A 24,814-nucleotide genomic window follows, 5' to 3' on the forward strand; every position below is an offset into this window, starting at 1 on the left:
TAAGTTATAAGCATATAACACATTTAGTCCAAACGTATACAACTATATTTGGACAGTCTAGAGAGTGTATGCACACAGTGACACAAATACAGTATTTCTATACACACGAGATACTTGCTAATGTGAAGCAGAGAAAAAAGCATGGATAGAGTTAAACATTGCTTTGTGGCTAGAGTGCAGGGGTGTGTCTGTGCAGTAGACACTATTTGCATTTAAGAAAACTTCCTGGTTATGTACAGGTGAAGAGAAATAGAGCGAGGGAAGGAGGAGGGATATAGTGATAAGAGACACAGGGAAAGACGAAGAAGCACCAACACAATCTGGCGCTAGGAAGGTAAACTGTTGAGCACGACCATAGTAAGAAGGGATGAGAGAGACAGAGAAGTCGCTCACATATACATGAGACAAAAATAAGATATAAAATAAGCCGCGGTCACAAGAAGCAGACGCTGATTATTAGAAGAGTGCCGCAGAGTTATGCGCTCTCTCCACACAGCGCTCTACATCTGATCCCTCATCCTTCCAGAGAAGTCCCTGTAGAAGAAGGTCGCAATGAGTGAGAAATCCAGCTTCCTGCACATTGGGGACATCGTATCCCTGTATGCTGAGGGGACAGTATGCGGCTTCATCAGCACCCTAGGGTAAGTGTCAGCGACTGAATTGCAAATAATTTCGGTTTGTGTCTCTTAACAAAATTGTGAGCGGTGATGAAGACAGCTGTCTGTGTGTACTCCAGAAGAAAAGTACACAGTGCATGTGTGCTGTTAGCTACAGTACAAGAGCAAGTGGAGCATAGTATGGTGACACAATTTGAATGATTGAGTGGTGGCATATACACATAGAAGGTTATGGACATGTATGATAGAAGAAATGCTTACAGAGTTGGATGTGAGCAACACAATAAAAGACACTTTGGGAAGGAATTCAAATCTCTGCAATGGGCTACATAGTGCCAATGGAACACTCGTGAAGGGACTTTGCGAAAATGAGCGATGTTTGCGTTCTGTAGTACTCAGAAATGAGCGCAGACGGACATCGCCATGATGTCTGTTGGCACATCGCTGGGAATTGAATTCCCATCTTTGGGCCTTATTTAGAGGTGGATACAAGGGCATTTTTGAGTTATAATCTTGTGTGTTATGTATTGAGATGTATCTAGCCACTTGCATGTCCAGACACAAAAAATCCACCCCCTTGAGCTATTTATATATTTATGGTTAGAGTGGCATATGTGTGTTTTGTAGCCGTAATCTTTGAGTAGACACTCAAAGTAGAGTTGAGATGCGTATATGCCATACTTGCCTACACTCCCAGAATGTCTGGGAAACTCCAAAACTTAGGGGTGTCCTCCCAGACTCATGGCAGAGTAGGCCACTCTCCTGGATCCAACTTGACTTATCTTTGTCCTGAATGTGTGTGTGTGTGGGGGGGGGGGGGGCATTGATAACCCTGACACATGCTTGTGTCTTGGACCACTACCCTTGGACCTTCTGGAGGGGAGGCCTAAAAGGTAGACAAATATGGCCTGTGCTAAATTGTTTTCCCAAAGGCATATCAGAGTAGAATTTTTTAAAATGGTTTTGAGATATATTAGTAAAGAACAATATTGAGACCAAAAATGTATGTTTCCCCATCATTAGAGGACAAGCATATGATAAATCAAGGTGCACAATATTAATGACTTTGCCTTTGCGTGCTTATTAGTAAAGGATAAATTTGAGGCAGGTAGGTAAACTGAAGCTACAATCCATACGTGATTCAAATAAAAACAAAATAAATGAGAGTATGGCTGTTGGACAGATTAGAGTAGGATTAGAAGAGTACTTTGAATGGAGGTACCATTTACATAGTTTACAGGAAGGGGATGGTGGAAAGGTTAGTCTAAAATTAAAGAATCAATTGAAAAGGGTTATGTTTTAAGTGGTGTAATAGCAAACTGAATAGTGAAAGGTGAAATGATAGAATTATATGTTCAGTAGTCAATGTACATAAAATGGGAATGTGTTTATTTTGAAAAGTATGTAGGTGTTAACACTCTGCCAATATTTGAATAGAGCACTGCACAGTGAGTTTAAAGGGTGCGGTGCTGAGGTACTGTGCCATAAAACTGCAGTTTCATGCACATGTGTGTATCGCTATTCCTATATTTGCACTCATTTGTATAAGTATACATGAATAATCACAATGTGTGTGTGCACCTATGTACAAAGCACATACTGTATTCATAGATAAACTTTTTTTTCTCCTGATATGTGTACTGCCCATGCTAGTAGGCCTTTTGAGACCCTAGAAATACAGGTCATTCAAGTCTAACATGACTAATATACTCCCCTACCAGTTATACTTCACTGTCTAATGGGTTTGACTATGTTTAACTCTGTTATATTGATTAAGATCTTATCAGGCCTTAGGCAAGGTAATAGCTTGGACTAACCTATTTCAGACTATAGCAAAATAGTTTTACTCTTACTCCACACATATTTGTGCCTAAGACAATTCTTTCTGTTTAGTTTGTGTTTAAATAGTCTTCAGTGATTAAAATGTATTTTTTACTAATTTGTAGTAATTTGTAGTTAGATAGTCACAATACCAGTATGTGCATATACCCACATACAACACTCTCATTGTTGGTATATACAGTACATCATATACACACAAAGGTATGTGCAGATGTATTTTTTTTCTCTACTTATTTGGCACCTGCTTGATAGTATTTTAACTTCTTCTATAGTTACATCAGTGCAGTATACAAATGAGTAATGCCTTATGTGTAGTGGTGTCAAGTACATCTCTTGAATGGGTTAAAGAAAGTTATGTCTCTGTGCCCTGTAGATAAAGAGAGGAAATGAAGTGGGGGGACGGGAGGAGAAGGGGGCAGGATACTGTGTGTCCCTGTCCCTTTATCCAGTCATTGCCACAGGGAGCAACAGCAGATTAAGGCAATTCCCTAAATATGTGCTTTTACTGAAGACATGTACTTTTTTTCTGTGAGTCATTACATAGGCAATGTATATAATATCAAAATATGCCTAAATAAAATAAAAATAATTAGTTTTCAGGAAATTGTATGGGGAATTTGACAATGTGGTCATTTATTTTGCTTTAAACGACACAGCCTTTTTTGGATTTATATGAATTAGATGTGATGCCGCAGAACACATTCATTACCTTCTCACCAAATATAATGCAGCCTTTATGTACCATAAATCCCTTTATGTCTGAGTCATTAAGTAAATAAAGGACAGGTTCTGTAACTTATCATGCCCCAATGTAGACAACTTTTTACATAAAAATTAAATTTAAATAGAGTAGATATTTAGAACCTATTACTGGTCTTTATATTACTATTGTGTTATAGTCACATTAGTGCATTTTTTATATTTCATAACCCTCTCTTGTCAAAAGGTCATGCTTGGCAGGTCTGACCACACCAGAGGCATTCAAGGAATTTTTAAGGATGGGCTATAAATTGCTCACAGCTTTAAGACATGTCTGACCATCTGCAATCTCATTCATGTGGCTGCATTATTAAGCACTTTTATGTCCATATCCAGATTTTTCATCAGCTTAGTAATTTGATTGTTAGTTAATACGTGTGAATCATTCAGTAGGTGACTTGGAGCAGTCATGCAATTAAGGACCATAGAAGTGCTTTTTAGGACCCCATGCAGACCTCAGGCCAAACTGTGTTTTTATATCTGTACCAGTGATGGTCCATCCTGATACACATCAAAACAGCCGCACATTTCTTATCAATTTCAGTACTATGTTTAAACAATACATTTATTTAAAGAAAGACACTCTGTGATTAAATTTTCAGCAGGTATTTTAATGTACGATAAACAAGTGTTACAAACTGTAACAAACAAATCTGACAATTCGATGTGACTTCTGAATGACTAGATTTTCCCCCAGCATTTATAGTTAGGTGTCATTCTGGAATAGGCACAACACAATTCTGCAGAGAGGTTTCTATCTTTGGTGTTTTGTTGTTTTTAATTTGCCCATTGATAGAGAATGTGTTTTCACAAAATTAGATAACAGCGCGCTGACCCTATCTATAAAGACACAGAATATGCACAAGTTCTGTCTTATTCTATGTTTTATAAATCATTGTGCTTTAACCGCTGCCCCAGCTCTTATTAGATAAGAACTGGAGTCACAGGTGAAGGACAGCAGAGCATAAAGCAAAAAAAAAACCCATACTGATAGGTTACTTGGCTGCTATTAAATTGTCTTTAGTCTTTCTCAGTCTGTGTGTGTGTTAGGGAATTTAGATTGTAAACTCCAATGGGGCAGGGACTGATGTGAATGAGTTCTTTGTGCAGCGCTCTGGAATTAGTGGTGCTATGTAAATAGCTGCTGCTGATGAGGATCGTGATGAAGCTGGTTAGAAGGCCTGAGTCCAGCCAAGAAATGGACCGAATGGTAATAAAGCAGGAAGTAGCTGGGATCCACTGTTGAAGACTCAGAGGGCTGCAGGTGAACCTAGGTCGCTTGTTACCCATCACTGACCTATACCCTACAAATCATTTTGCAGGGCTAGTATTTTCATCTGTTCTCTACAAATAATTGCCTTAGTTATTTCTCTGATCTGTGCTGAACAATCAGATCACAATGTCACATTATATAAATTACAACCAGACCAATGACCTTGCACATGTCAGTGGCGGTTAACTTAATTGATTTTTATCTGCAAATATATCCAAATGTAAGCATGGATTTGTTCTTCTTCCTGTTAGCTCCTATGTAGAGCAAAGTACTTTCACACTTCCATCAGGTTCGACTGCAGCAAGCCTCTTTACTTCCACATATTTCCTGCTGCCAGGGCTTCAATCTCAATGGTCTTACTCCAGGCTTTTTCTGGACAACTATGTTTCCAAGCTCACTGAGGGTTCCATTCCAAGGCTGCATTCTCCATGGCTTCATCCAGCCTCCTTACGTGTCCTATCTACACTTTCTTAGTTTCACCTGGATGTTGATCATTTGCTGCCCAGCATATTTATCAAGTCATTGTTTGATATAATTTGGGGCCAATGGACATTGTATAGCTGAAGGAGGCTCTGATTTACAAATCCTTACAGTTTACTTGTGATCTGCTTTGGGACCTTCCAAGTTTCACAACCTTAGAGAAGGACAGACTTGTAGCTGAACAATATCAGTATCAGTACCATTTGCCTTGAGGATACGGTTCTTTACATCCTCATCAGCCCTGCCTCCTTTCAAGACAATGCTCGCTAGATAAATGAAGAAGTCCACTTGCTCAATGTCAGTTCTACTAATGCTGAGCTTGCTTGCAATGTTAGCGCTCAACTCCTTTGTTTTGCAGATTTAGACTTTCAACCCAGCCTGCTCAGCTTCTCTCTCCTCCATGACTTGATATTGTTGTGATAGAAGGCAAATATAATTTGCAATATGTAGGTATATCAGCCTGACATGTATTCCCCAATTTGCTCCTCTCTTCCTACTCCCCACAACTTTCATCATGACTCTGTCCAGTATTAGTAAAAACAGTGTACTCCTGACTTCATAGCAAAGGCCTTGGTTAGCTTTCCCTCGTGGAGAACCTGGCTTGCATAGCCATCGTACATTTACCTGATGATGTCAATAATTCTGCAGGGTATGCCATATTCTTTCAGGGTGCGTCACATGACTTTTCTGGTAACTGATTCAAATGCTTTCTCGAAGTTAATAATTGTTAGGTAGAGGGTTTTTTGCCACTTGCTGCTTTGCTTCAGGATTATTGGGAGTGTGTTGATGAGGACAATGCAACTGCAATGTTCTTGGAAACCAGCCTACTCTTTCCGAAGTCATGTTCTTTAATGCAGTTTAAGATTACTCTTGCCACCACCTTACCAGGCACAGAGAGGAGTATGTTACAATTGGAGTTGTCTCCTTTTTTGAACAGCTTAACAATTTTGCCCTTACTCTATTCCTCGAAAGTCATTTTTCCTACCCAGATATTCTCGAGCAAGGGTTGCAGCAACATTGCCAATGTTTGTCCACCTCATTTCTCTCAGCCTATATTCCTCCATTCCCTTCACTGCTTGTTTTAGCTTGGTTGGTTACCTCATGGTTCTCACGTTCCACATAAGAAGTTTTACGATTCGTTACAAAGGTTGTCAACAAAGGATCCATCAAGCTTTGCTTCTCTTCCAATTCTGTAGTAGTTTCCTTTTAAGCAGCACGGGTTACTTACCCATAGCTCCTGAATGTCCTGGTGGAGATGCCACCTTAAGGCCAAGACACTGCCTGATATTTGATCCAGGTTTCTTCCACAAACTGCAAGCCAGCAGCTGGTTTTGGTCCATCCTGGGTGTTTTATTTCCCTTTTACCCAACCATATCTGGTGAGCATTCTCCATCTGGGGAGGTGCCCGATGAGTGACCAGCAACTCCACACGGAAGCATCGATTTGCCATAATGAAAAAAAAAAAATGGTTATTTCCTGTGTACATTAATGATCTACAGTATAATAATAATAGATTAAATGGATTAAATGATCTATAATAATAGATCATTTAATTTAGAAGGATACTTTTTGCAAAAGAATAAGTGATATATACATAAAGCTTTTTCATCTGTTAAAATCTAAAATGCTAATTTTGATGTACAAGTCTACTAAATCAGTTGTTTTCAACCTTTTTTTAATTGATGGTACCAGTCATATATCTTATTTTGCTTCTCAAGAATACTTTAGTATTATTATTATTATTAGTAGTAGTAATAATAATAATAAAAACATACATGTGCATTAAACACACATATGAAATATAAAATATAAAAGCCTGTTAGCGTGTACATACAGTCTTACACAAGCATTATAGATCACAAAAAAATAAACAAGACAAAGAGAAATTAGCTTGTCTTTTGTAAATTTCTAGTGGGCTTGTGCTTGGTGTGATTGGCAGACTCTTTTAATATTAGGTGGAATATTGGACAGACATACACTCATTTAACCTAGACCAAGTTTAACCTTTCCCTCTTGTTAGTTTTGATGTTTGCGAGCACAGAAAATCCCAGATCGAAATAACTGTCTAAATAGAGACGATTTTTCTTTCTTCGAATCACATCACATTTACTGGAAGTGGGAACTTCTCTTTCTATTTTCGCTCATAATTCCACCTTTGCCTTCCTTTTTCCCTCACCACAATCATCTTTATGTTTTCTCTTCTTGATTGTTATAGTAAAATTAGAAAGCAACACGTTATATCTCCTAGTGAAGTCAAAACGTCAATATGTAAACCAATCACGTATTAGACAGCGCAAACTGTAAACAAAGTGATTATCGTAAATTTTGTTTACGTCTGTTTTCGTTTGGTTTATGTTGCACTTCTGTAGTAGTTAATTGTACAACAAATATAGATAAATTAAGATTATGTTGGAAAGGCTGAGTACACACTTCAATGTTTTCACCCAATTATTGGGCCAATCAAACGATAAACCACGGTTCGAACAAAAAATAAAAATCAGTCATTGGGTATAATACATTTTGTCACAGGCACCGATCCAGATTAAGAAATGACAAAAATCACCATGTACCCACAGGGATATGGGGAACAGCTTAATATAAATAAGTTGTTTTTTTTGTTTGTTTTTTTTTTTTTTACTTTTCATGCAGTTTTGTATATGCTGATAACTTTTTACTGGTCAGAGCAATGATGGGCAAAAGGCGGCCCTAGGACCACATGCGACCCTCCGAGCCTTCACCTGCAGCTCCTTCCAGCTTTATTGTCAGATTTGTTTGTTATAGTTTGTAACACTTGTTTAAAATATCTGCTGATATGTTATTACAGATAGTTGAGTCTTTCTTTGTTTAAATGTATTGTTTTAACTTATTACTGAGGTTAGGGGTAATGTGCGGACCCTGAAGCGTATCAGGTGGCCCATCACTGATTTAGTGCCATCATTCTATAGTGATATTCACAACCTGTAAAGCGCTGAGAAATCACAAAGAACCCAAACGTGACATTCAGGAATCTACAGGCCTTTGTTGCACAGAAACTGTTAAAGTTCATGATTAAATGTTAAAATTCATGATTTCAGAAAAAGACTGAAAGACTGAACTAGTATGGCTTTCATGAAAGGCTAGCCAGGACCCTTCTCTCGAAAACATTGCAGTATGGCTTTTGTTTGCAATGCTGCTAAACAAAATACAGGACTTCTGGAACAAAGTCCTCTGGACAGAGGAGACCAAAGTGGACTTGTACAGCTCCATGTACAGCAAAAACCAAACATAGTGTATAGCAACAAGAACCCTATACCTCCTGTCAGTAACGGAGGAATGATGTTTCAGGGTTGTTTTGCAGCTACAGTGCCTGGAAGCTTGGCGACCTTTGAGTGCACCATAGATTTTTCTTTAAACCAGAGTATTCTAAAGGAGTATGTGAGACCATCTGTTTAACTACTGGAGCTTGGCTGAAATTGGATCATACAACATAAGAATGACCATAAGCCCACCAGCAAATCTACAAATGAATGGCTGAAAAAATAGGTTTAAGCTTTTGGAAAGGCTAAGTCCAGACTTCAACCCCATTGATATGCTGTGGCTGAACCTTAAGAGCTGTGTATAAATGAATATCCTCAAAAATCAATGAACAGAAACAGTATTGTAAGGAAGAGAGGGCCAAAATTCATGTAATAATATGTAAGAGTCTGATAAATGCATACAGAAAATTATTACTTAAAATCATTGCTGCCAGTCTTGGTTTTTGCAAACTAATGAATTATGTCAGTTCACTTTTAAATGACTATGGTGGGGCTGAGGTGTAAGCCTAAGTACCATCAGAGACTGGATTATTTGTGATAAAAGTGTAGGTGGATGAGCAAATGGATGTGCTCCCTTCATCTGTTAATGAAAAATAAAAAACATTCACTTTAATCTATCATATGAAAGTGAAACAAGTAATTAAATGACAGTACTTTGGAAAAGTGGCTTTAATGAGTGGGGTGGATCTTACTGTGCATAAGTATACTTTACAGTTAGAATGCTTGAGTTCAGATTGGCTTTGCACTGGTCACAAATTTTTGCTTTTATCTTCTCAATTCCCTTTCATTCAGCGGACTCACAGAAAGTCATGGCAGAGCAAACTGATTTTTGAACCATCAGCTATGTGGTAGACTTGTCCATATGATCCTTAAATTTGGTGGTTCATAATCAGGTCCAGCAGCTGGATCTGACATGAACAGTCTTGTTCTGGCTGGCAATGACACAATATAATAGACACAATCTACTATCTACTATATAAATGCCTAGTGGCGTGTGTGAAAAAAAAAAAACCAAGCTGCAGCGCCACCTGCTGGGCAGAGTTATACACTGACCTATATATTTCTTGAAGGAGAAGTGACAGTTGGGAGTGGTTGGTGGTTGCCGGGGGTGACAGTGGGGAGTTTTTAACACCTTAAGTAGCTTGATGAAGGATGTGGCGATGAAGATGAAGGATGAGGTGATGGAGAAAAATGATGAGGTGGTGACATGTGGACACAACCACGTTAAAAAAGGGCGCTTGCATCGGGAAGTAACGCTCTTCCCCTGAGGAGGCCTGGGCTAGGCCCAAATGCATGACAAGAACCTTTTTAACACCTTAAGTAGCTTGATTTGACTAGAATGCAAGAGTATCATGCCCGGGTTAACTTGTATAATATATACGTTAATCGGATGATCAGATTTTCCATTCAATCAATTCAACTCTAATCAATTTAGATTAGATTTTGATTTGAAAGTATAGTCATTGTCTTGGCCATACATCCTACCATATTGTCAAAATCTGAGAAATTATCTCTCATCGGTGAGTTTATGGTCATTTTAAACCCCTTGTTTTATTGTTGTATACCTCTCTGACTCTGATGCAATACTTATACATATTCTCTAAAAGTTGATTCATTTTATTTTCTCAATTGTCAGTGGTGCTAATGAAGGGCCCACCTTGCTGCTAACAATTGGTTGTGGCTTATCTGGGGAATGATATCTAATGAGTGTCCAGTCTTGGCCATGAACCCCTTAAGTGCGCATGCGCACCAGTTCCCTGACCTCCAGCTAGGGACTAGTGAAACAGTGAACAGGCCATGCAAGCAGAGAAGATAAGAAGGCATGATTGGAAGAAAAAAAATGGAACAGGGCAGCAGTCGGAAGAGGAGGAGACGGAGCATGGAAGGGAGGAAAGGAAACAGAATTGAGTAAGGGCTACTGTGGTGGTGAGAGAGAGACCAGCGCTGTATAGGCAGAGGAGAATACCATAACAGGAGGCACTATAAGATGTGCTGCTGTGAGAGATCTGAACACAGGAGCAAAAAGAGAGATAAAGTCTGATAAGTAAAAAAGATTCTTATATTGTTCAAGTAGTTGGACTGAACCAGATTTGTTAGATAGTGTTGTGGTGTGGAACCCTGAAGAAAGTTAACTTACACCATTTTGCAGGACTGATAGATTATCACAAGGGTGAGGATAGGGATAGTTACCTAGGGTGATTGACCTGAGTCAAATTAAGAAAAATCTGCAAAAGTGTTCTATTTACAAAAAGGAGATTTGTTTTGGCAAGAAGCCTGTTACATGGATGTTACTTTTTGCAATGTCTGCTAAAGAAAGTCAGTGAAGAAATGGAGGAAGGGGAAAGCTTCCATTATTGTGGATGTTACCAAAGCCCATACAATTCATCCCGTTGTAAATGTGAGTTTGGTATAACAGAAATTGCTATTAAAGCTATTAGAGCAAATTCCAGGACCAGGAGTTAAGTGGATTGGGGCATTGTCTTTCACTTTAGGCTACAAACCACTTTATATTGAAGCTGAAAGAAGAAGGGGCCTACATTTAAACTACCTTATGATAAAGCTCCATGACGAGATAGATATATATATATAATGTGTGTATTTGTTTATTCAGGACTGTATTGCTATTTTAAGTGCTATAGATGTTTAAAGTGATTTAGTCAGATATCTGAGTAAAGCTTTATATCATACAAGTTAACCCGTGCATGATACTCATGCATTCTAGTCAAATCAAGCTACTTAAGGTGTTAAAAAGGTTCTTGTCATGCATTTGGGCCATAGCCCAGGCCTCCTCAGGGGAAGAGCGTTACTTCCCGATGTAAGCGCCCTTTTTTAACGTGGTTTTGTCCACATGTCACCACCTCATCATTCTTCTCCATCACCTCATCCTTCATTTTCATCGCCACATCTATCCAGATGTCTATCCAGACACAGGGATCACCCCCGGCAACCACCAACCACTCCCCACTGTCACCCCCTGTGCTCCAGATCACCCATAGACAGGACATATGCATTGACACGCCTACATACACGCTCTAACACTACAGAGAGGTGTTAATATACCTAATGTGTTTTGATGTGAGGCACCCATATGTCTGGGCACTCAGACTGATCTGACTCTGCAGTGTCAATGCACAGCCCAGGTGACAATGGGACAAAAACAGATGTAGAATGTAGTTGGGGACAAGGTGAAGGTTAGGGTTGTAAACAGCTTAGGAAGGTCAGGAACAATCTCGATTGGTTTACGAGTGGTCAGAACAGTAATAAGCAGGCAAAAGTATGATTGTGTACAAGCCAGGTTTGTCAGATAAGTGGATAGAACAAACAAAAATAAATCCAGCACATATACTGGACATAAACTATGGTGGCCAATCGTCAATACACACCACAGATCCTCAAAAAAGGGTTGCCAGATTATTTAACAAAAAATAATGGACACAAGGGCCCCATGTGCACTTTTATTACTTATTTCACATTATTTGTGAATATGTAAATTATTGTGTATTCACTTACAGAGAAAGTATGATTTTTCTTGTGACTATGCATTTTGTGGATAAATACATGAACTGCACAGCATGCGAATATGAAAAAAACCCTATGCTTCAGTGACCATTAGATTATATAGTCAAAATGACTAGTTGATTCAAGGACACCAATGATATTCACCTCTATCTGCCTCTACTTACACATATTTTTGAAGGACAGCCAAGAATAGACACGTACACCTTAACCCACACCAAGTCAGGAGTGCACAAGGAGTTAGAGAGAACATCCGAGGCCTTGACTAAGTGCCAGACCTGACAAGTCAGTTTGTGAAGGAACCAGATGCTGTTTGTCTTTGGAGGCAAACATTTACCTTTGATCTCATCTTGTTTAAGGACCAGAAAACAGTGCTTGAAACACATAGTTCAAGACCTTCTGGACACTTACCACCCTGGATCTAATGTGCTCTTGCATCTCTTTTTCTTCCCTATGTCTCAATATAGCCATAGTTAAATCTAGAATTATGCACCATGTTGTGCTTCCTTGCATTAGGGACAAAGACAGTCAACATATTTTTTATACTGTGATTCATATTTTTGCGTTTCCATTTACAAGTTCATAGGGGCCAGTAAATATATTGAAGTACATTAGCAGTTGCATCACATTGATAAAGCTAAATCACTATAATGAAACCTTTTATTAGCATATAAATGTGTATGCAGTGTACATATTTCTCTTTGAGTCTATGCAGTAGTTAAGCAGGCAAATTAGTGTGACATTGCCTAGGTGATTATTAAACACTTTCCTTTTAAACATTAGTTGTGAACTTGACAAAACTAGTTCATGTATTACTATTATTTTATTATTTATAAATGAGAACATATATCACAATGCTGTGCAACATACAAGAAACCAAGACTAGCTACAGTAATTGATGTAACATGAGACGAAAGGAGTAAGGACCCTCTTCATAAGGGTTTACAACTAGTTCATATTATAACACCTAAATATAATGTTTAATATACACTGATCAGCCACAGCATTTAAACCATCTGCCTAATATTGTGTAGGTCCCTCTTGTGCCACCAAAACAGTTCTGACCCATTGAGGCATGGACTTCACAAGACCTCTGAAGGTGTCAAGTGCTATCTGGCACCCAAACATTAGCAGCAGATCCTTTAAGTCCTGTAAGTTGCGAGGTGGGGCCTCCACGGCTCTAACTTGTTTTTCCAGTACATGCCACAGATGCTCGATCAGATTGAGATCTGGGGAATTTGGAGGCCAAATCAACACCTTTTATATCTTATAAACGCATTCTCCACCTATCAAGTGTGCATGCTACTTGGGTCAAGAACAACCTCCTGTCTCTCTCTTGCAATGCGTATTTTAAAAGATATTCCCAGTGCACAGCAGCCTTGAATGGATATAATAATAAACTATACAAATATAAATGTAAATATAAATAACTAAATTTATTAAAACAATTGAAATGTTATTGCCTAAAATTGTACATAAAATTGTCTCTAGTCACTAGTTCAGTGCCATATGTGTTAGATCCTCCAATGTAGAAACATCGATATATTGTCTTGTTGGTGCAGGCAATGGATCTACAAAACAAAGGGATGTTGCGATTTGTATATGTCTGATAATTTTAGCATCTACTGCGAACTAACTAATGACTAACATCTACACACCTATTCCGAGGGCTGGTGGATATGGTCCTCCTCACAATGTTCCTAATGAGTGATCAGTAGCGAATCATTTATTTCCGTGTATATAGCTGTTGTGCAAAAGAGATATATTAATGGACCACTTGAATATAGTCGTGCGAGATAAAATAGGAAGATTCAATTACCTCCAATAGTCTCAATAGTAGTCCCAATGGTCGTACAATAGTTCCAGATATGTCTGATTCAAAGATCACTGCTGCAAAGTTGCATGTTGAAATCCTATATTGTCAACAATGTCCTGAAATCCGTCAGGTGAAATAAGCAGAATGGCTTTGTTTCTACTTTCTTCTAAAACAATGATCATATTATTACCAATAATAATTATAATGTAGCACACAAATACTTGATAGCTTTATTTTTACACTAAAATGTACAGTTGATCTAGGACATGCCCTCTCCCAACTATATATCTGTCCCAACATTTTAAATTTACCTCCCACTCCAATGCAACATGGTTTTGCCCAGTTGCAAATTTACTTCTTTTCTATGTTTTGCTCTCCTTAATAACGCAGGCCCGTTGAGTTTGAGGTTAAATATCCCTTCCCTGGTCCCTTCTGAGCGCCTGTGGTATTACCAGTAACAGCTTGAGGCATGATACCTGCATTAAAAGGTGCTGTTATCGGTGTGCCAACCTCTTTTACAGACTCAGGATGGGCCAGCAATGGCTGTAAAGATTTAATGATGGTGTCTGAAGAGGTTGAAGAAGCAGAATGCACCCATACTGAAGAATAATAAAAAAAATCCCTATTCAGAACTATTGAAGAGGACTGGGTGAACTAATTCCTTCTACTCTGTGAGCACATTTATTTTCTTAATAATATTATTTTGTACATATCTCCATTTCCCCTGTTTGCCACATTAGATAGGAAAAGGCATTAATGAGCGTGGGCTTTAGACCAAATTGGGTTTGACCAAATCACTGTGGCTCACCATAAATAGTTTTGGTTCCTGATCCATATGATAAAAAACCTGCATTCAGTGGCACTGAAAAGCTATAAAGTCCTGGAATTGGTGCAGAAGATTAGCATGGCTTGGCCAGAAAATAATGAGAAACATTTCCACAATATCATATATTTAATTTGTAGTACATGTGTGTGTGTGTGTAGGAATACATTGAAGTCAATGATTTGAATCAGAAGAACAATTTGTGTTGAATTCCAAACTCAAAAAGCAACTCTGATCTAGACAATGTTAATGTTAATTTATACTACATTTACCATGCAATAACAAGTTTTAATTTACTGGATGAAGAGAATTCTTTGTTCAGATACATCATGACCAATTATTGGCAATTAACCTAAGGTATAAACCACCAAGATACCTTTTTATAATTTTTAGACCTGTGTGCATGCACGAAAAGTCAACATTAAATTAGCAATGTCTGGTATTGAGCACAAAAAACGTTTTATTTTCTTTTATACACTGCTACTCACGTATCGCATTTCAATTTATATGAATAGCTTATTGCTATATAAGCTGCAAGTTATAATGTTTACTGTAGAAAGTGTTTGAGCCCGTGCATGTAACATTTAGATTGTAAGAGGTAAAATAAGTTAGAACATGCAGTATAGTTGTGGCTTGGCCCATCACCAAATTAAAGCTAACTTAAAGGAGCGTTACAACTCATAAAAGTATAATGGCATAACTCTGAATTTTAGGTCGTCAAAGCATTAGTTACTACTGATCATGCTCACTTTCAATTTTAATATATGACACAGAGAATTAATAATGAACCTACTAGCAAATATGTAAAGAACAATGTATAATAGCTTAACACATCACAGGCTATGGCAGTGGTGGTCAGCAGTTGGCCTACAGACTGCCAGCAGCCCTGACCTTGCTGCTCCCAATGTGACTTATTCTCTGCCTTGTTATAAAGCAGAAATAACACTGAACTGGAGCAGCCTCCTTCCACTTCACCTCACGCCCTCTTCACAACGCAGTTAGGGCCACCCTACATACCAGTGGAGGGAGAGCAATGTGCTCTGTACCACGTGTAATTCTTCTGTAGGGGAGGGTGGAGAACAGTAGCTAGTAGAACTAGCTCTAAAAGTAAGGGAGGTGTGAAGCATGAAGGGTAAGTTTGAGGCATGTGGGGGAGTTCTGCTGGACATTTGAAGGGCATGTGGAGAGGTCTGATGTGCATGTGAGGAACATGTGGTGAGGTCTCTGGGACATGTGAGTAGGTTTAGATCTGAGGGCATGTGGAGCCATGTGAGTAGATCTGTGTGGCATGTAGGGGAGTTTTGGAATACATGTTGGATCTAAGGACTCGTTAGAGGTCTGGATGCATGTGCAGACATTTTATGGCAAGTGAGGGTCTGTGTGCATATGGGTGCATTTTGTAGCAAGTAGAGGTCCAAGAGAATGTTGTGCTATTTTGGAGGCCTGTGTGGCTTCGGGTGGAATTTTGGAACTTTTGGAGCAAGTGAGGAGCATGTGGAGGCATTTTGGAATCAGTTTTTTTTTCTTGAAATTAAAGGTAATGTGCTGCCCTTTTGAAAATTGGAAGATCGCACATATGGCCCTTGAAGAATATCAGGTTTCCCATCACTCGTCTAGGGTATCATTATGCAGAATTCCTTATATTGTGTTAGAGAACTACACATGTTTTGGCCACCTATGCCAGAGACAAACCCCTAGACAATAATTAATCTAGTCTGCTGGAGTTTATCACAAAGTGAACTTCTGTCACTGGTTTATAAACACAAGTGCTGCATTCTGGAACTTATTAGCACTGTAATTGGTCTCACATGCTAAAAAAGAGCTTTATACCAAATTCCAGCTAATCTGAGTCCAGTAGGAAGTACAATTTTGGCACTGGGCTTTCTGTAACACGCATTGGATTTTGGTATGGTGCCTTTTCTGGAGAGGAGTTGCAGCTCCAGTGTATTGGGAAGACCTGGTGGTAAGTAGACTTGGTGATGATCAAGTTATTGACAGGTCATCCAGGGGACAGTATGAGAAAGCTTTCGTATTCTCATTGTAATTGACTTGGGTGGGTACGGTAATACGATGGTGTGGATACCGACACCCAGTATATGTACAAAAAAAGAACACATTAATAGCGATATAATTAAAATGTACCTGTGCAGCGAGGGGTAGATGACCGAATGTAGTATTATGCGACCGGTGCTAAATCCGAAGATGTTGTTTGCGGCGTCTGATTTTCACGTCAGGTAAGTTCCTGACATACCCTAATCGGCTAACCTGTAAGATTAACATACCTGTTTAAATAGATCTGGGCATGTTCAGTGACGTAAAAATCAGGCGGCCGGCATCTATCAACTTCGGATATAGCAGCGGTCGCATACCACTACTTTCTAATCTCTGCTGTCGGTGCAAAGGTGAGGGTGTTTTTTAATTAAATCGTTATTAATCTGTTCGTGGTTTTTTTGTAGTTATACTTGGTGTCGGTATCCCGCATCGATTACCACCTCGACAGCCACTTATCGGAGGAGCTGTCCTGGCATGATTGGGATTCAAAATTGGTACCACAGCAGTCCTTCTATCGCCATTCTTGTTTTAATGCTTAAATCATTTTTCAATTGGCAATTATTTTAAAAGAATATTTTTGTTTTTATATCTTTTTAAACATTGTATTCTTTTTATTTATTTATTTTTGTCACTTAGTGGAACTGAAAGCTCAAGTTTCTGCGAATTGGCTAGCCAGCTCACGCGTGCACTAAGACTGGATTTAACCCTCCCGGCCAGTATCGCAAGTGTAGCATTCCAAAAACTAGCACTATTCCATGTCTTAGTGAATAGACCCCTAATAACAGAAAAACCATAGTAGTCAAGGGCAGATGTTGGTTATTCTGTATTCCAGAACTGCCCAGAATGTGGCAGCGTTTTAGCCTCCAAGAGAGATTTTATTCCAAAGTCACATCCTGTCATCCAATTGTGTTACTAGAAAATAATTTACTGTATGTCATGACTTACATTTTTTCTGTTAAGTGTACATAATTAAGGGTGGAGGAAAGTGGCTACACAAGAGACGCTCTGTCTACAACTGTATTTGTTCACAGCTAGCATCTGTCTTCAGAAAGTGTTTACATACTAAAAATATCACCCAACTTTGTCTATAGAAATAGCTTTACAACAATGTTGGGAGGAAGTTAATTCATATTAATTTTAAACAGACGTGCGCTAGTTTCACTGAAGAAATACTTAAGGCCTCATTTTAAGTTAGGAGCAACTCAATATAAAGAGTGCAAATATACACCCTGGCAAACCATGTTGCGATATAAGGGGTACAATTTATTTATTTTTTGCATGCAAGAAAATACTGCACAATATATCACACAATACTGAACAGACTTATTTTTACATTGCAATTTAAAGTTGAGCTTTAACTTGCGAGCACGCCACCCAACTCTATATCTCTCTAACATTTTAAATTTGTCTCCTCTACAGTGAGTGCTACAGGGTTTTGCAAAGGTGCACCTTTCCACATTTATTTGATTTACTCGTAACTCAAAATGAGTTATTGCTAATGTGCCCATATACAGGTCTGTATTGGTGAAATTTGTATACGTCACACACTTTAACAGGGATATAGAACACAATATAATGGTGTGTGAGGCTATAAGGTGCTATATGGTGGTATATAGATACATTATTGTATGTAAGGCTATACTTGAACATGTAAGATTAAGGGATCTATTTTTTTAAGCTGTGATGAGCCAAAGAATCGCCATCTCAGTTCTTCCTTTAATTTATCAAGGGGTTAAAGCAGCCTTAACCTATTTTATGCTGGTCACTGCAGTCACCATAGACCTCTGTGGCAACTACGATGTGACCCAGTTTAAAAAGCTTTGAAAAGCTTTGCTATTTGCTGTCATCCTTAAAAAACTAACGTTAGCTTACCTTTCCAATGGAGTCCATAGGATGTCAATGCCGCTGGAGAAGACATTGTGGATCCATTACCGGGTCTCATCGTAGTGTACATGCACGACCTTAGCCGTAATAGCCACACCGGGGTCAGTTCCTCCATTCACTGCCATCGTTAGGCTGCCATTGAAGTAGTTTTTAGTTAGTTTAGGAGGGACTTTGCCAGGGCTCGCCAGTGAGCTCTGGCATGGTAAATACAAGTGGCAGTACATTTTATATTGCATTATGCAGCGATACTAGATGATACTTACGCACACTAGCCAGCAACATTAAAACCCCTATGTAATAAAATTTGAGCTATATGGCATGGTGGCCTGTAAGGTATATGAAGGGAACAGCTTGGTACACTGCTTATATTTTGCCATACAAATTTGTGTTTTTTTACTAGAGTGTATGCAGTGTGATGCACAAAAAACGGTGTGTTTAGTGGGCATAGTTTATATAAAAATGTTTGTGGTTTTACACAGGAATACCGCACAGCTATCACCTATATAACCAAAACGTACAAAACAGTATTCTATAGACATAAAAACACATTCTGACAAACTAGATATACATACAATACTGTATGGAAAAGTATCAAAACATATATACCCAGAAACATACCTCCCAACTGTACTGCTTCAGATGGTGGACTCTCCAGGCATTTAGGACTGTTAATCACGTGCTGTAGTGCATTTTTGTTACATTAATAATTTTTATTGAAAGTTTTCAAAAGCATATAAGGGGGTACAGAAAGCAAAAAGATAAGTCAAAGCAAAGGGTAGTACTTGGGAAACCCCCACAGAGGGAGGGGTAGTTACTTTGGTAAATAGACATAGTCACAACATTACCAAAGCAGGTGTAGAGCATGTTTTAATCTCTGCAAAATGACTGTCTTGGAAAACAGATTTGTAATAATAAAATGCACATTCCAGGTACATTTATACAGCCAGGTACATTTTTAGATATATTTTGACAAATGTAAAACATTCAAACTCACAAAATTGACACATATACTTGAAAACATATTAATAAGGCTAAACTGAGCAGTTTTAAAGAGAAAAAAAAGGAAAAGTTCAGATTAATGAAGGGGTGATCCTAAAGTGGGATGAACTTTGAAGTGACATATTCACTCTTTCCAATATACACATATTCAGTTGGACCCAAATTAGGCACAAAGTAAGCTCTGCATTTTTTTCTCTTTTACGCAGTACTTTCTCATTATGTAAGACATTTTTTTTTGCTGTAATTATCTCTTTGTCAATATTGTGCAGTTATGTTTTGTCTGTTTTTATATGCTCAAATCTCCTACAAAACACAATGGTCTCTTTTGTTCTCATCATTGTTTGATAATCAACTTTGTGAATCCTTTTACTTTTTCTCCTAACTTCTATTTAAAGCAGCAATCCCACATAAAATATGTGTTTTTTCTTTATATAGCAAGTTAAATAGTTAAGTACATTTTAAGCATGCATCTGATTTTTCATTTTTACTAGCTGTCCTCATACAAATATCCTATTCACAATCTTTCTGGAGGGCACAAAGTATGGCTGCCAGTCACACACAGGCTGACAGCTCTCAACACGTCTTATGAAGGCAAAGGTAGGAGAAGGAGACACAAAGCTCAGATGGGCATTCCAAAGCCTCTCTGCTCACTTCATCATGTGCCACGTGATTGTGGTTGCCAGGGTAGTCCATGACACTGCAGAATTGTAAATTAATAGCAGCCTGAAGAAACAAACTAAGGAAAATCATAACATTTCTCGTATAGCCACATTATTGTATGTTAAAAAACTATTTTTTTTCATGGTGATTTCATATCTTCACTTACAAATGTGAATTTTCTTTTGCTCAGCTTTAATGTTTGGCTATTGGAGTCAATTAAGTATGGACAGATATGTTGACATTTTCGCTAAAGTAACTTTGTTTCTCCCTGACAGTTTGGTTGATGATAGGTGTGTGGTGGAGCCTGCTGCAGGGGACCTAGATAACCCACCCAAAAAATTTAGAGGTGAGAAAAACACAATTTTATGTATAGAAAAAGTGAGACAAAACCAATGTGTTTTAGGGGGTACATTGTAATGGCTTAATTTTTGTTTAGCTGTCAGAACTATCTGAGAAAGACAGACCTGTTTAGCGATGCACAGAATGTTTAATGCAACAGTTTTTCTATACAGTCATTACCTATTTATATTTTATGTAATAAACTGAAAAGAAGCCATTTCTTTCTGTTATCATTACTTTTTCTTTTCTCCTTGCTTATAGAGCTCTTTGGGATAAGGAATAATTCAGAGGATAAATGTACTGAATACCAAAGATAATAATAGACTTGCTGCATAATCCCAGTGTCCGCTCCCAGAGGCTTTATCTTTGCGTGTGCCAAAATTAAATTAATAAATTCAAGTGGGCAGAAAACGTGTGCCTGAAAAATAAGAACTATTGTGTATAAATTGTATGCACATAGTTACTAACATTTGAAAAGGATTTCCAGGGGTCTTCTTCCCATCAGCCATCACCCTTTGCTATACCTGCCTTCATCTATTGGCTATTGAAGATTATGTATCATGTGATATGTATTCGATCCAATCCCCCCTTCTTTTCCCTTTATTTTATTCCCAGTTGTTGTAGTGAGTTTAATGAACCCTAATTGTAAAGAAAAAAATAAAATCTCCAGGCACAATTTGCTGCAGAGCAGCTGAAAGGAAACCCACTTCACATGATGCTGTCTCATCACAAGTTGGTGCACTACAATTCACATCAGATAACATATATAGTATACAGATTAAGGAAACTATACTACACTGAAACTATTGATCAGTAGTGAAAAAAAGGTACAATTCTCGAGACAGAGATTTTCAGGGATAAATCTATGAGACCAGTTAATATCCCTGCAGATCAGAGACAGTTGGCAACTATTTATGTAGTATATTAAAAAATAAATACTAACAATAACACCACCCACTTCTAGATCATGTCAGTTAGAAAAGGCAAAAACTGTATGTTTCTTACACTCCTCTCTCTCTCTCTCTCTCTCTCTCTCTCTCTATATATATATATATATATATATATATATATATATATATATATATATATATATATATATATAGATAAAATATGTTTAGTTTTGCTTTCAACAAATGTAATTAATACTATTCTCAATGTTTTAATCATTTACCACCCTCTTTCCTCTCTTTCAAACATTACTTTTCTGCCACTCTTGTTCACTCTGCCACTGCCCATCTTCCTCTTTCCCACCAGATTGTCTATTTAAGGTCTGTCCCATGAACAGATACTCTGCACAAAAGCAATACTGGAAAGCTAAGCAGACCAAACAGGAGAAGGAAAAGATCTCAGATGTTCTTCTTCTGCAAAAACTTCAGGTAACCTGCAGACTACACTATAGGTGGCCACGCATATGATAATTCTGTTTCCCAGTTTGGATGATTGGACCAAACTCACTGACAACTTAAGCTTGCAGAGAATGATACAAATTTGCTCTCAGACGATAATGCAGGTAGCTGGTGATTGCTATTGTTATATGTGCAGGGATTTTACAAATGAAACCCAAAGATCAGTGTGTTGGGCCTGACTGCCGAATGCCTACATCTGTCCCTTTTCGTTGCCGATGTGTTGACTAAAAATGAATGCAGATCCTGAACAATTTGAAAAAGGTGCTCTCTTAGCTTATACAATAAAATATATAAATCATACTTGCCTACTTTTAGAGGCATCTGTCCGGGAGGAAGTCCGTCGAGGGGCGTGACCACGCGCGGGCGCCGTTAGGCTCCGCCCCTTGTCAATCAATTTAGCCATTTTAGCCAATCGAAGTAGGGGGGCGGGGCCACAATGGCGCGTTTAGCCCGCCCCCCCGCCATCTTCAACAGCGAGAACACCTGGATCCGGGATTTTTGCCTGCTCTCTCGGGAGTCCGGGAGAACTCACAAAAATTCGGGAGTCTCCGGGAGAGTAGGCAACTATGATATAAATGTATCTTCCCTTATAGTTAGACCTCTTTTATTGTACAGATTATTACTAGGAATATGGTATTCACTTATGTATTATGTTATAGATTTTCTTCTATGTCATCTTTCCTTCTGAAATAAGAAAAGGGACCTACTGAATAATTTGGGTTTACTATGAACACAGCCTCTTCAATAACGCTATAGTTAAGATCAATACAAAATATTTTTTGGTAATATATTTATAATACAGTGGAATAGTCATCATCAACATTTATTTATATAGCGCCAGCAGATTCCGTGGCGCTTTACAATTGGTAACAAACATTAATAAGACAATACTGGGTAGTACATACAGACAGAGAGGTAAGAGAATCCTGCTTGCAAGCTTACAATCTATAGGATAATGGGAGTTTGAAACACAAGGACATGTGCTACATCATATTGCACAATGGACCAGCTAAAATGCAAAGTTAAAATTATTGAGTGGGCTGTGTGTGTGGCAATGTTGGTCAGAGGGTTGTTGTCTTGCGTTAGCTGTGTAGAGGATGGTAATAGGGTAATCTAGGGAATTAAGATGGTGGTTGAAGAATATCATAACCCTGTCTGAAGAGGTGGGTTTTCAGTGAACGCTGGAAGGTTTGAAGACTAGAGGAAAGTCTTACTAAAACCTCTACATCTTCTCTAATTCTAGTCCTGTGTTGAGGCTGCTTTAGTGCTCAAAAATGTTTGTTTATTTTTGACATCTTGTTTAGTTTGTTTTTTGCACTTTTAAGCAATAAGTTTCCTCTCATCTGTAGCATGCAGCACAAATGGAACAGAAACAAAATGAGACAGAAAATAAGAAGGTACATGGTGAGGTGGTGAAATATGGGAGTGTGATACAGGTAGGCAATGTTCTTTATTTAAAAATATTGCTGTATTCTGTTCTGTATATAATATTAAAATATTAAATATATTCAATAATTATTTTTTTATTTATTATACTATAGGGTATAGTCAACTGTCAGGTAATTTTAAAATAAGTCTATGCTCATTTATTTTTTTATAGGCAGTTCTCTATGTCTCATCAGATCAAATTCAATTGTGTTCAGGTCTGAGCTTGTGATATTTCACAAATAAGGTGATTATGACAGGTAGAAGGCAAAAAAATGTTGCAGATATTTCTGCAATTATTTCCAACCCATTTGCCCATGCGCAAACATCCGATCCCAGCCACAACATGCATACTTTTACCAGATGAATAAAGCTGGTATAGCATTGTATTCTATATTCTCTTTGTCCAAGCCTATTATTAAATTACCTCACCTTCTTCATACCTGCAAAATTGAGGTATGCTGTAAATAATCGGGGCTCCAGTTATGATATGTTTGCTTTCCATAGTCCATAGTGATTAACACCTGCACTAGGGGTTCTAGTACTTGGGTGTTTAGCATGTGTTGCCACTCGGGTTAAACTGTGTATTTTCAACAGCTGAATCAGAACATTAAAAATGGATCATAGATCCTTATGACGGTCGCAAAGGTTATGTGCATGGTCATGTGGGACAATGCAAGTTGAATGCTCGACAGAGTGTATATAGATAAAAATCGCAATCAATGTCTATACTCTGTCAACAAATGATGTTATATTGGTCATGTAACATATAATGTTTGGAATGTTAATTGTCAGTGATACAATTAGGCCATTAGGTGATTTTACGAATGATGTGTGTAGAGGTAATTAAGAACGGCATGCAGCTGAAAACACAAAATTTGCTTGTTTTGTTTTATGTAGATCCTTAAATGTGTTTTTTAGGAAAGTTGTTTGTTTTTTGTTTGTTTGTTTAATCTATTTGCTGCATCAGCAATCAGTTGTCCCTGCAAATACAGACCATCGCTTTTGATAAGAATAAATCAGATAGGACTTTATTTATATCTTCCAATTACAAACTCCGGCGCCACAGTTCACTTTGTTATTTAAGGCAGTGTAATTATTGACAAAAGAGCGGATATTGGGACTGTTATTCTAACTTTTACTCCTCTGCCTCTGAGTTGGGGTTAGCCAAGCTTACTCACTCTGCCTACTGGTTCACCTCCGTCCATTCTCTGCTACTCTTGGGACACTAATGATTTCAGTTTCAGACCTCACGTATATCCCGCGCACACTACTTGAATCACAGATCTGACAGGGTAATGGATTTCTGTCCAGATGCCAGTCTTAAGCTCACATTCACAACTTCCCCAGCATCACTGGTCTTAATCTGCATTTCGGGAACTCAGACACACTTGAGCAGCAGCAGCATAGCAGTCAGGTTCACTTGAACAGGTCAGTGTAGAAGGGTACAGGACATGGACTAAGATAACTTGACACTTCACCCATGACTCCTATTCATTTTCCTCTGCTAAACCAATTAGCTTGCCTCAGGATCTTTTTACTGGGCTCCCTGTCCACACTTTTAAACATTCATGTTCCTTGATCGCTCTCTTGTCATAAAGGGCATGACATTCGTTATCACCCCCTT

The 24,814-nt window shown here is 38.2% G+C and overlaps 1 protein-coding gene across 2 annotated transcripts in view; it reads left to right on the forward strand.

Moving 5' to 3' along the window:
- Nucleotides 1-229: 229 nt before the first annotated feature.
- Nucleotides 230-24,814, forward strand: part of ITPR3 (inositol 1,4,5-trisphosphate receptor type 3) — a 194,631-nt gene continuing 170,046 nt past the window's right edge. For both annotated transcript variants that reach the window (XM_075195726.1, XM_075195727.1), the window contains exons 1-4: nt 230-641; nt 20,293-20,363; nt 21,611-21,732; nt 23,112-23,198. In XM_075195726.1, the coding sequence (XP_075051827.1) occupies nt 553-641; nt 20,293-20,363; nt 21,611-21,732; nt 23,112-23,198 (369 nt within the window). In that variant the 5' untranslated portion in view covers nt 230-552. The remainder of the gene's footprint in view (nt 642-20,292; nt 20,364-21,610; nt 21,733-23,111; nt 23,199-24,814) is intronic.

Source organism: Mixophyes fleayi, chromosome 2, assembly GCF_038048845.1.
Source record: "Mixophyes fleayi isolate aMixFle1 chromosome 2, aMixFle1.hap1, whole genome shotgun sequence".
In the NCBI taxonomy this organism is placed as follows: domain Eukaryota; kingdom Metazoa; phylum Chordata; class Amphibia; order Anura; family Limnodynastidae; genus Mixophyes; species Mixophyes fleayi.